Source organism: Elgaria multicarinata, chromosome 1 (assembly GCF_023053635.1).
Source record: "Elgaria multicarinata webbii isolate HBS135686 ecotype San Diego chromosome 1, rElgMul1.1.pri, whole genome shotgun sequence".
Lineage (NCBI taxonomy): Eukaryota > Metazoa > Chordata > Lepidosauria > Squamata > Anguidae > Elgaria > Elgaria multicarinata.
The window spans coordinates 196,073,383-196,086,953 of NC_086171.1; the positions used below are offsets into that span (position 1 = coordinate 196,073,383).

General features: G+C 38.2%; 1 protein-coding gene across 1 annotated transcript in view; it reads left to right on the plus strand.

The window, feature by feature from the left end:
• PARD6B (par-6 family cell polarity regulator beta) overlaps positions 1-13,097 on the plus strand; it is a 29,005-nt gene extending 15,908 nt beyond the window's left edge. The window contains exon 3 of the mRNA XM_063146218.1: positions 8,861-13,097. Coding sequence (XP_063002288.1) covers positions 8,861-9,693 — 833 coding nt within the window. The 3' untranslated portion in view covers positions 9,694-13,097. The remainder of the gene's footprint in view (positions 1-8,860) is intronic.
• The last annotated feature ends 474 nt before the right edge of the window (positions 13,098-13,571 follow it).

The following is a 13,571-nucleotide window of genomic DNA, read 5'->3' on the forward strand; positions in this document are numbered from 1 at the left end:
AGAATTGCAGATAATATTTGGACTTTACAGCATAGAGTCATATCCAATGCTATGCTAGTGCGGGGTGGGAACACAAGAGGTGGTGGTGGTCTGCCTGTGCAACCACTAGCCCAAGGGTTGGCAACATGGTGACTGCCAAGGTACCCTGCCTCTCGCACTTGAAGCTCCCACCCCAACATCTTTCATTTTGAAAATAATGCTTTCTTATTTTTCTGGGATAGTTGTGAAGTAAGTTTCTATTGAGGCTGAAAACTGTGGGTTCAAAGGAATTGGAGCTCAGATCCATCATTTTTGCTTTGTAATCTGCCCAAAAGACTGAGTATGTTTCCTTAGCCATGCCTCCGATGGCAGCCAGTTTGTGGTGCCCAGGACAGTTTCTCAAATTGCTAAATGTGTACAGGACCCAAAAAAGTTTGCCTACCCCTGCAATAGCAGAACAGTGAGCATAACTAGTGCAAACAATACCTAACCTAATGAAATCTTATGGTTTCTGGAGCAGTTTGTAGAACCACTTGTGGAAACTGAATCGAATTAACATTTGCACAGAGATGGAAATGTGTTTCTGCAACAGTGGGCCTGTTCAGATGACACTTCAGGCTCTGTGGTTAGCAAAACTGTGGTTGTCTGGAGTTAGCACTAACCACAAGCCGTGCTGTCGCACACAACACTTTAAGCCATGGTTAGAGTCACTAACCCTGCTGCAGTTGGCCCGACTGTGGTTAGTGAGTGAGCAAGGTTTAGCAAAACACATCACACAAGACACCCTAAACCCTGCTGCCTAACCAAAAGCCTTAACCAGCAGGGTTTAAGGTGTCTTCTAAACAGGCCCAGTAGACGCTTGGCATTTGTGGAATGACACCATTAGATACAGATGTTAAAGTACAGTTCAACAAGTAAATGTTTGAATGTGGTTGTGTATGCAATCTATAGAGTTCCAAAAGCAGTCTTTTTTTTAATACATGTGATGATAGTTAAGATTGTATTTTTATAATAGGTTTATGCTTTCAGAGGAGCTGAGTAACTGGCAAATAAGCATAGACAACAGAGCATAATTCTATTTTTGCTGCAAATGTCTGTCTGATAAAGGCTATTGTGTGGGTTAGGTCAGTAGAGTTGGCCCAATAAAAACGTTAGGTAATGTCTCATTCTTTGTGTTCAGCATGGTAACAGGCAGATTTGGTTTCATACCAGTGAGTATGCTTATTAAAAAGCAGTTCACCTCTGTGCCGTATAGGCATTCACCTTATTTATGGTAACACTTTTTTTTTTAACCTCTGGTTTCTTGCCAAAAGGTTTTCACTACAGCTGCAAACTGGTTAGTTGATGTCAGAACAATGGTGCCTTTGTACTGAAAGATATTGCTTAAAAGTATTTATTGAAGGGTTATTGAGAGGCTAAAACAGTCATGCTAGTTGGCTGAGTTTATGAAGGTTTGGTTTATGACCAGACTATACATATTTCCAAATATTGAGCATATTTTTATGACACAATCACAAAATTAGTGATTGGTGTAATACGACGTATCTGTTGTCATGCCATAAAATCCTTACTACATCTACCTACCCAAAACAAATTACAATGCTGTGCCTTGCATAGTTTTATTGCAAGCTATGCTATATCCTTATTTAGAAGTATGTTATGATACATTGCTGATTTTCAAGTGAAAGAAGTGGAAAAATCAAACGCATTGATTTAGAAGGATGTATTTATTTATAATGTAGAATTTGGCTTCTGAGAAGAAGCAGCTGAGAAATTATTTTACTCTTATTTTCATGAGAGGTTGTGGGAAGTTCTATCTATTTACTATAAGAGTAAATGTTGCTCAGCTTACCCTTTTTCTTCATGTTCAAGTTTATCGAATATTTATTTAAGAGATTTTTAACTTGACTTTCAGAGAGTACTTACCTTGTTGAGGTATAAAATATTACCAAAAAGAAAATGAACATATAATTGCACTTATACACCAGTAGCAGAAGCAGCAAATGATTTTAAAGCACCAAACGCAGTCTGGAATAAATTAGTTTTCAGTGTGTGGTTTTTGTTTTTAGGCAGTAGTGATTGAGTCATACATATCTCTCTGAGTTGAGAGTTTAAAGGTATTGGGCCACCAGAAAACCCTATACCTAGTACCTACCAGTTTAATGACTCATGTTGGTGGGCCAGAGAGTAGGGTCTCTGACATCTTAATCCTTGGGCAGTCTCATATAGGTGTATGGTCCTTCAGATAACATGGACCCAAACTTTAGCACTTTAAAGGCCAAAACTGGCACCTTGAATTGGGGCCAGAAATTAACAGGCAGCCAGTATAAATGAGTTAGAGCAATATGATCCAAACACCTAGCTCCCACAAGTGTTCTAGCTGCCACATTGTGTACTATTTGCAGTTTCCAAATAGTTCTTCAAGAGCAGCCCCACACAGAGTGCATTGCAGTAATCTAAATTGCTTGCAACCAAGGCATGTGTCACTATGGTTAGGTAAGCTTTCTCTTAATAGGGCTGGAGCTGCCGAAATAGCCTAAGCTGGGGAAAAGCATTCCTAGCAGATGAGATCACCTGTACCTTCATAGGAAGCGTTGAATCCAAGATCACTCTCAAACTGGGTACCTGGCCCTTCAGGGGAAATATGACATTCATTCTGAATTAGATCTAAAGTTCCATGCAGATTAGCAGATTTCTAAACCCACAGTATTTGCATTTTAATTGGATTAAATTCAGCTTCTTAGCCCTCAACCATTCCATTACTGAACCCAGACACTCATCCAGGGTTTCAACTGCCTCCCTGGAATGAGATAATGGAAAAAAGGTATAGCTGTATATCATAGGCATGTTGTTAACACCTCAGGCCAGACCTCCAGAAGACTTTACCTTGAGTTTTATGTAGATGTTGAAAAGCATGAGGGCCTAGATAGAACCTCAAAGCACCCCAAATGTCAATGGCTAAGGGATGAAACAACAGTCCCCCAGCACCACCTTCTAGGTCTGTCCACCAGGAAGGGCTGTATTGTTGATACCTAGAATATGCTTCCTTTAGCTGTATAATCTTTGCATTGCTACCATTTTGTTTAGAAGCATGGAATATATCCAGAAAAACACATGTCTTTGCTAACTTGGGCCATAGCTAGACCTAAGGTTTATCCCTGGATCATCCAGGGGTCAAACCTGTTCATCTAGGTGACACACAGGGGATCCAGTGCTCAGGCAGGGGTGAACCCTGGATGATCCCAGGATAAACCTTAGGTCTAGCTGTGGCCTAAGTCTTTGTTTCTAGTGCTGCACTGCATTTTAAACTTGTTTCTTGACAAGTGCCTTTTCTACATTCCAAAATGAAATACCTCATCATCTCTATATTTTTGAGATTATGGAAGTCTCTCACTATAAATGAGTTATTTTTAAAAAACTAAACACTGAATAAAATCAGGAATTACAACAGTAGCTTTTGCTTTATCCCAATTTAATTTTTTAGATATCTTTCTTTTGAAGGCAGAACTGTTACTTATAAAGGCAAGCAGTAAGTGAACTTTCAACCTGGGGTGAAGTTTAACACTGAGGAAATTGGCCTTACAACACAAGATTTAACTTTAACCTGGGTTAAAAATTCTCTTACCTGATGCTATCTTGGAATAGCTTTCAAAACAATTTGCATTCCATTCAGTAATTTGTATTCCTGCATATGTACCATTCATTCCTTAAGGTGATATATAGTGGTCTATGGGTTAAGTATCAAAATGCTTAAAATGAAATACTGAAATTACTTTTTGCTTTATGTATAGCCAAAATGTATTTTAAATTATACTGGAAGAACGATGAGAGTGTAAGCATCACAGTATTATGTGCCCCTGGTTTGCTGATAAGTATATACATTTCTATTCTTTCAGCTGAACTATTAAGAGATGTACTGGGAAATACTTTCTAATGCACCTAAAGAATCATTAGTACTTGCATAACATTGCAATTCTAGGTGAATTTTAGTTACTATTTTACTCCCATACTTGTTTCATATTTACCATCACAGAAAAAAATGTTTGTAGCTTACTGGGGTAATTTGAAACCCCAGGTAGATTTTGTATTTACTAATGAACCCCAAGGAACCCCAGTGAAGTCAGTGTAGCAATACACATTGTTAACCACTATGTCCTGCAATTTTTTGGTACCCCATATATACATTGAATAATCAATGACAGGTGCGTAACCAATGACAAATAAACAAGTTTAGGTAATACTTGAGGTTTCTAAACAGCTCCTAGTATTTATGAAGATTTGAAAGTTACTAAAACACTTTTTAAAAGATTTAACTGGTTCCCTTGCCAAATACCAGTTTTGAGAGGGTTCAACCCTTAAAGGCAACCTAAAAATAATTTTAGATAGCTAAAAGCAGTTTTGTACAGGAGTGTAGAGAAGTGAAGATCTCATTGCAATCCAATTGACTTCAACTCTCGCTCTGCCTGCATCATTTGCAATCCTTTGATTGCAGGCAATGCGAGCATTAACCACTTGTTGCTGGCTCTGTCATTTGGGAAGAAGGCAGCTTGTAGTGGAGGGCAGAATAAGCTGATTTGATGGACTGGATGAGAGGATGGCAGTCTTGCATTCTCCTTTTTATTTGTCCATCAATCAACTGGCAAGGAACAAGTGCTTCTTATTTTCACACTTTTCATTCCATGTTCCATCATGAGACACTCAAATAATGAAAGCTGCAGTGTCAGCAACATCTTAATATGTCTGCAAATAGTGCCATTAGCCAGCAATTTACTTTGCGTTTATAGGTGTATAAGTAGACCTAATGGACCAGGGCTTTCATCCTGCCCTTGGTAGAATTATACCTGCCACCACCACCTCATGGTGTGTGGTGGAAAGAATAAGAAGTTTTGCCTTTCTTGCGCCTATAGGACACAAATGAACATGGACCATTTAAACGAAAAATGTTTATGAAAGGTTCCCTGTCACAATGTGTTATGCCCTGACATAAGTCATGTCCCTGTCTGAAAGAGTCCTAGCCAGTTCAAGCTTGCTGAAAGAGTACCTTTCTACCAGATTTACACTATGGCTCTACTAGGACATGTAACATATGCTTATCCTGCTGAGTCTAATGTGAAGCACCTGTTTGTCTGCTACAGTGAACTTTACCATTTCAGGGGAACAGCGTCTTTGCATCAGAGCACCATTTTCTGGGCTAAATTTGTACCCTTAGTTCTTTATCATAGGAGGGAAGCTGTGAAAGTTAACTCATTTTCCTTTCAATATACCATACAACAGATTGCAAGTGATAATGTCCTAATTTGGTGAGGTGATAGAACCAATATTCAGTTTTTGCAACAAAAGTATATCTGGGGTAGTAAACTTCACCACAAGTCCCAGGAAACATTAAAAGTTTCATGAATGGGCGTCACCTTGCAGGAGATGACTCCACTAAATATTCTGTGATTTTGACCTTCTACTACAGCCCCCTGCCCCACATTCTAGGCCTTTCCAAAATTACCCATACCTTTAGGGGGAGATTCTTTGGGCAATGCAAGCAGCTGCAGTGGGATAGCTAGCTATCCAGTTACCTGAAGTGAGGGTGTCATAAAGTGACTAGCTAGGAATTGTGAAAGGGAGGGGGAAAGAAGAGAGGGAAGAAGGTGAATGGCTAGATTGATCATTTATTGACGGGTGGATTAAATCAGTCATTTAAAAATAACCTGAATCATTGATTGAAATTATCAAGATTAAAGGTCAGTTTTAAATTGCATTTCCCCATTGGCCCTAGCCATTAGCCAAAGACTCAGCAACTGTAAATTACTTGCAAATAATGTTCTTTATTGCCAGAAAGAACATTCTGCTCCAACTACCAGTTTCCCTGGGATTACATAATTTAAGGGGAGCCCACTCTGGCCCTTTCCATTGGCTTCCATTGACTGAAGCATGCCATCCCCAATGTATGATATTAAACGTATAAATATTCCATCAAGGGCTAATGTATTTTACTAGCTTTACAAAATGTTACATGAGGACAGCAGCCTCTGAGTTACCTAGGTTGATCTTACAACTTTTAATACTAGCAGACTTCATTTTGTCTGGAACAGAATAGAAGTAATGCTTAAGGACAACTAAGGGCCCGGAACATTCCAGAGCCAAGGGTTGGTAGTTAACTGGGCAGAGGCTTTTCATAAAATGAAAAGGAATGTCCATGTTTATAGTGAGTAAAAATATAATTTGATAACTGAGCAAATTGCAGGTCTGAGGTAATTAAAGATAAAAAAGTATACAAGATTATTCAGGTGCACACAGTGGATAATCATTTTAGTAATACATATGATGGCATCTCCTGGATTTAGTGCAAGGGCTTGGATCTCAGTGTCTATGATGGCTTCCCAGTCCCTCAGTATCAAGGCCATAATAATACTTGACCTATTGTGCTATATTTATAATGTTTGTCTTCATAAATTTCTCTCCATGTTTATGTAATAGCAAAGCCATCAAGTTAGTGTGTTCTGTAGAGAGTGACTTATTGGCCTGCTTCACATGATCAACCTATGGTTAACAAGCAAGTTGACTTCTGCTTTTGAAAACAGGGTTCCCATTCTTGGGCTGTTGTCATGATGTGGGAACCTTGCATCTGGGTTATTTAGGGTTAAGCAACCACAGTTTTAATGCATGATTTATTGTTGGGTTAAAATTTTGGGTTGTTTAACCCTAAGCAACCCGGAGTGCTGGGCTTCCATGCCACAACAACAACTGAGAAACGGGGTGTTCCTGGGTTGTTTCAGAAAGATGATTGAATTTGGAAGTGGCAAGAGGGTGGGAGGCAGTATGATTGCTCCTGCATGGCCACACCAAATCCTGGGTTATTACCCATTCAATTAGTCTTAAAGGATTGTAAGTGTGGGTTTAACATGCTTGCATTCAAATTTAATTTTAAAATATTGCTTTTTAAAAAATAAATAAAAACACTTATTAGTAGTCCTCATGAATATGGAATTCTCAGTGGCACACAGAGGTTGTGTGCCATTGAGACAAATGATAGAAAGAGTTCCTTGAAGATTATAAGTTGTATAAAATATTCCCAAAGTTACTGGACTCCTGTGTTGAAAATCACTCAGCTAATTTACATGATTATGTTTGCAGGATATTTTTTTTTAAAGTTCATGCAGATATTTTTGCTCAGATACAGGGTGGCAGGCAGTGTGTCGAATGTTCCTTATTAATTTGTTATGAGTAGAAATTGCTGGCATCCATACTGTTGGCCTGTGGCAAATGAAGAAGGACTTTAACTGTGGGGACAAAGAAAAATGTATGACCAAATTGAGAATGAGCCCAAAGTAGTCATGTGGCTTTACTCTGGCTATAGATGTTCAGTAATCTTATCTGTTTCTTCGGTGTCTTGCAGACTCCTCTAGGCATCTGTGGATAATTCCCCACTATTATCATGAAAATGTTTTTTCAAAGTGGAGTTAGAAACTCTGGAGATCACTGTACTTCACATGAGTACTGGCACATTGCACCATTGTGTATCAGTTACGTCAGTAACTTCAAATAAATTTGCCATCTTTGGATCAAGTGTTCAGTTTGTCCTGAAGGGTTGTATGCTAAGCAATTAAATAGAATTTTCCTGCAAAGAGATGTTAGTACTCTTAAAATATGAGGAATTATAGTTTGTAGTTCTCTAAATATTGATATGCAAATTAAATTATTAGCTGTGGATTTAAGTAAGGCTTATCAACTGTCTTTGAAGCATCTTTTTAACAAGACTTTTACTATAATAACTGAATAAAATCAGCTGAGGAACATATTTCAGCTTGAGCTCTAGGGCGGGAGTATTTGCGGTTAAACCACTTGTTAGAAGTATCTTCCAATATTTAAATATGTTACTTATTTAGTCTGATGCCAGTCATTTTACCTACTCTCAGTGAGGGGCAGGGAAGGGAGCTTGTGGAATGGTATTTGTTTTCAGGAGATTAAAACCAGGTCATCTGGCCACCATCCAGATATTTGGCAGCAGTAGGTTCACTGGCTGTTTGCCCTTACTCATTTTAATATAGTGAAACTTCAGAAGGAAAAAACCTGTATCACAGAATTGCACTTCGATGAAAGAATTTTAAGTGCATACTTCATAAACCATTGTCAGTTCTTTTAAATGCTTTGGGTTGTGCTCTTCCAATACTAACTTCTCTGCTAAAACTCCAAGAGCAAGGGCATTCTGGTCAAAGCCATGTTTCAGGTTGAGTGGGGTGCACAAAATAAAACGCAGGCATGTGAAGTCTCTTGACATGCTCTCGTACTGTATATGTATGCACTCCTATAAAAAAAAAATGGTGTAGCTCTTGAACAGGCAGTGATGGGATAGGTGGTAAAAGAAATCTCTGCTCCTTTCCACTAGAGCTGGCAAAAGCAGCTCAAGAAGTCCTCAACAATAGGAGCAGCTTTAGCTGTAGGAGATTTTGGCAGAGGCAAATCTAGGAACTCTGGGGTTCTTTAGAAACTCCAGGCTTTTGTGGCTACATTTCCTCTGGAAAGCCTGATGAGGCCAAGTTGTGCCCTTTAGGAAATCCATCCTACATATTCCTTGGAGAGGGCACTGGAACCAGATCAAGGACCAGGATGGAGCCAGGTGAAAATCGGCTGTAGTCTTGATGGTACATGTGGTTACCCACTACTGACCTACCGTCTCTTTGCTACCTTCTTTATCTTTTTTTTCCTTAGAATAGTTTGGCCTGTTTATAAAGTGGCTATTTAAAAGACTGGGAGTGGGGAGAAACAATGTAGCATGCTAAACACTATGTACTGCATGTTTTTGATGGGCAGTACTATATAGGCCAACTGGACTGTAGTTGCACTGTGAAAATTACTAACCTGGCTTGTTTCCCTCCCTCTTTTTTTGCAGAAGATGCAGACTACAGTGCCTTTGGGACAGATACCATGACAAGGAAGAAAAATGTCTTATCAAATGTCTTGCGTCCAGATAACCATAGAAAAAAGCCACATATTGTCATTAGTATGCCGCAAGACTTTAGACCAGTATCTTCTATTATAGATGTAGACATACTTCCAGAAACTCATCGCAGGGTACGGCTTTATAAATATGGAATTGACAAGCCTTTAGGATTTTATATACGTGATGGTTCTAGTGTCAGAGTAACACCCCATGGGCTAGAGAAAGTACCAGGCATTTTCATATCCAGGCTTGTTCCTGGAGGCCTGGCTCACAGCACAGGCTTATTGGCCGTCAATGATGAAGTTCTTGAAGTGAATGGTATAGAAGTTTCAGGGAAAAGTCTTGACCAGGTTACAGACATGATGATTGCTAACAGCCGTAACTTGATAATTACTGTGAGACCAGCAAACCAGAGAAACAATGTTGTTAGGAACAGCCGGACTTCTGGTAGCTCAGGACAATCTACAGATACCAGTCTTCCAAGTTACACTCCGCATACTGTGCCGGTCTATTACCCTGAAGAAGAGGAAGACAGTGATGAAGATGATATAATTATTGAAGATAATGGTGAGCCTCAACAAATTCCAAAAGCTGCTCCTTCCAGTGAAAGCCTGGAATCACTGACACAAAATGAAACCAATCAAGAATCAATGCAAAACGGCTTCATTTCTTCCAGAGAAGTAAACTTGTATTGTTCCACAGGCAGCATTAACATGGATTATGAAATCCAGGACTCAGACCAAAAGACCTTAGAAGAAGATGGGACAATCATAACATTGTGAAATTATGCTATTTTATTCACACTTCTTGAAGTTAAGAGGCCATAACAAGATTTTTTTTAAATTTGGCTGTTCTTATGCAATGTATACCTCTCAATTACCATATTCCAGTGGCATTTTAGATCTGTAGAATGGAGCTGAGATTCATATCATTTGTTCCATTTTGGTACTTATCTGAGTAACTTGTATTTTTGAAAGATGGACTGGTTCTTGAGTTATGATTTCAAGACAGGACATCATTCCCATGACTGAAAATTGTGCAGATGTATCGTTCCAAATGTCAGTGTACATAACTCATTTGAGACCCAAGAAGGAACACCACAGTTCATGGTACTTGACTTGTGATATGGCTGCATGTGTGACCATTTGTGGAGCATATTTTCACTTAATTGTAGACTTCCTTGCAATTTCATCTTGAAACCATATGAGAACCAGCCCAAAGAGCACCTTGTTTCACCACAGGAATGTTAGTAAAATACACTAACTGCACCTGAACTACAGCCATTTTAGCTCTTCCTGTTCCAATCATGTATTAAAATATGGAATGGTTAATGGTGATGGATTGGTTGATTTCAATTGTTATAAAATTTAATTAAATGATTTATAAAACTAGAAAGGAGAACCCATTGAACATATTGACTCCCTGGAAAGATGAGAGGTATACCTGTTTTACTTTTTTCCTTATTAATCCTTGTCTGTATTGTGATCTACTACTGGGTGCTGGAGGGATAAATCTCCACTGTGGTTTAGATAAACTCATTAAAAAACAATTATGTTCTTTGGTCTTACCAAGCATGGCTGTATGCATTTACCCTAGAATGAGAGAAACTGTGATTTTCAAATGTTATGATACAATCCAGGTCCATTAAAATCAGTGGAATTTTATGTTGATTCCTGTAGCGGTTGCAGGGCCAGCATCCAGACCTGGCATCCTTGCTTGCTGATGCCTTTCCACCCTGCCCCTTTAGTTTTCTGGTCCAGCACTCTGAGCACTGCCAGGTTGCTGGATCTAGCCACTCTTTTAATTTCCCACAATCCTATTGTGGTATTATTATTATTATTATTTAAAAAAGCAGGCTAAATTTAGCTGCCCAGTGTGGCTAGGAGCGCTGTCACCTGAGCCAGGTAAGCCCATCAGGATCCATTGACAGAAGAGGGCCCCCACCAGAGGACACTTTATCTAAGAGACCAAGAAACCTGGAACTAGTCCTGTAGAGTTTTATTGTACCTGTAATGTGAAAGGTTTAAAATATTCTTCCTTTTTTTACCTTAACCGGTTTGCTCATCTAGTACTGCCGCATATGTTTACGGAATGAATTACAATTGGTAGTATTGCTAAATCCAAATGCAACTTCTAATGATATATTTGGCTATTGGGTATTTCATGATGATGATGATGATGATGATGATGATGATGATGATGATGATATGAAGGATCTTCTGTAACAGAAGTTTTCCTTAAATATGACCAATTCCTTTAAGGAACAGTTCCTTAAAGAAGGTAGAACATAAGGCCCTTGAAGCAAATGCAGCCCTCCAGGGGGTCACAATCTGGCCTACCGAGGTTCCCCAGGAGGCCATGCTCCCTTCCCTGGTCCCACATCCTTTCTCAAGCCACTGATCATTTGGTGGCTTCCTGGCCTTTGTGCAGTTTTTCCCCTATTTTAAAAGGTGGAAATACCTCTCTTAAGACTTAGTTACAGGTAGTAAGAGCTTTAAGTTAAAGTTGGCTGGTATTTTGGCCCCTGCCCCCTTTGTCTTCAGCCCTTGTCCACTGCTAGGATGCGGCCACTGAGAGCTTCTGTGAAATGGAATTCAACCCTTGTGCTGAGAGAGGTTCTGTACTCCCAAGTTTATGTTGATAAATGAACCAATCTGAATACTTTGTTTGCCTTGTTTTCCCTTCGACAAAAAGCTTTTAAAAAGCCTTTTTTATTTAGCAAAGGACATCTTTATATTTATCCTTTGCGCATGTGCTCATAGCTTTTACTTCACATAATTATGATTGCGGTACATTCCACTTGGTTACAAGAAGAGAGTGGTTGAACAAATAGATATTACAACCTGGTTGCACACCTTTTCATCATTGGTGAATTATGTTTGGTACTATTATGGATCTAACATGTTAAATTATACTGTAAATGAGATGTAAAATGAACTTTTAACTTGGCATGCTTTAACTTAAGCATGGAAATCAAAACATTACTGAAAGTTGGATGTTAATATATTGTGGAAACATAACAGAGTTAATGTTTAACTCATTAACTCTGATTTTTCTTACTTGTACTGCAATCACATGCACGATAATTTTGGATATATTACACAGCAGTTACAAACTTACAAAATTATTTTATTAAACTGTATTTAAATTTTAGTCCTTAAAATACTAGCCTCAATCAAATAGCTTGTATTATGAGGTGGAGTGTGTTGTTTATAAAATATAGATATATAGATATATGTACACATACCTGTAAAGCAATCTTGGTTTGAAGTAATTTCATTACACCTAATATAATTAAACACTGAGCATTTGATGAAACCAATGAACACTAGAGAAGGAGGATAAGCAAAAGGTTCCATACATTTTGCTATAAAAATGACAGGCTGCACTGCATACAATTGCAAAGTAATGCAGTTGCCATGATGACAGAACTGTAGACAGTTTATCACTACTGTGTTTTTACTAAATCTTCTAAAATCAAGTTGTTGAAACAACATAGTAAATTTTATATATAAAACGGTACTGGGCTTCAGTACAACTTAAACTCTGATGTAGGCTTGCATATACTACCTCTTAAACTTAATGGTTAGCATCTTGTGGGGGAGGTGGGCTGTCTCCTGCTGGAAGAATACATGAAAGCTTGATGTATGTACAACTTTTAACTGTAAAACCCAGAACTGACAGTAAGAACTTAGATTTTATTGAAAGATCTAATGTTCGTTCGGTGTGCGTGTCTGTGTGTCTGTGTATACATACACGTGTGTACATTCTCAATTTTTGACTGAAGCTTACATTAATATGTATGAACAAGTAATTTGAATTGTTTTATCAGATCAAAATTGTTTAGATGTTTGTACTCATTTGCAACAATGAGAAGAATTTCAACTCCCTCTCAGCAGTTTGAAGATAGATTACCCTTTTAAGTGCACCTTATCTGAAAGAGAGCAAAATATGGCTACAATAGTACACTTTTTAGGAACTATTAATAGTTCCAGATGAAGTCAAGCTGAACTGTGAAAACTTTGTTCTTCCACAGCTGTGTTGTTTAGGATTTTGTTGTCATGTACTTTTGTGACTTAAGTATTTTCTAATTAAAATCGTTATGCAACATGATTTTTACATGAACATGTATAATATGGCAAATGTCAGTATTTTTCTTACCACTTTAATGTATGATGTACATTGGTACCACTGAATGAACTTTGATTTTACAAAAATCAAATTGACACTAGTTATATGTTAGTCATATTTTTACAGAGTTGATAATAAAAACTATGACTCTTGCTAATTTTAAACTTGAAAGCCTTAAAGAATGTTTTATTTAAGTTAAAGATTCTCAGTGTTACTTGCTGATTCTCCCCAGGTCAAGATAGAATTGCATTGGAACCATCCCCAATATAGCTAAAGGAAATGTGGTTTGCAGAACTTACTGCACAGAACTTGTCCATTCACAGTAAGGCTGATCACTAGAAAAAGGAAAAGGATCACACACTTTCCTGGAGAATTATGAAGAAGGGACCTCTAGAAAAGAGCTTGGAACCCTAAATTAAAAAGGCCACCATAGTTTCAATGGGAGAAGAAATTATCTATTTATTTATTACATTTATATACCGCCCCATAGCTGAAGCTCTCTGGGTGGTTTACAAAAGTTAAAAACAGT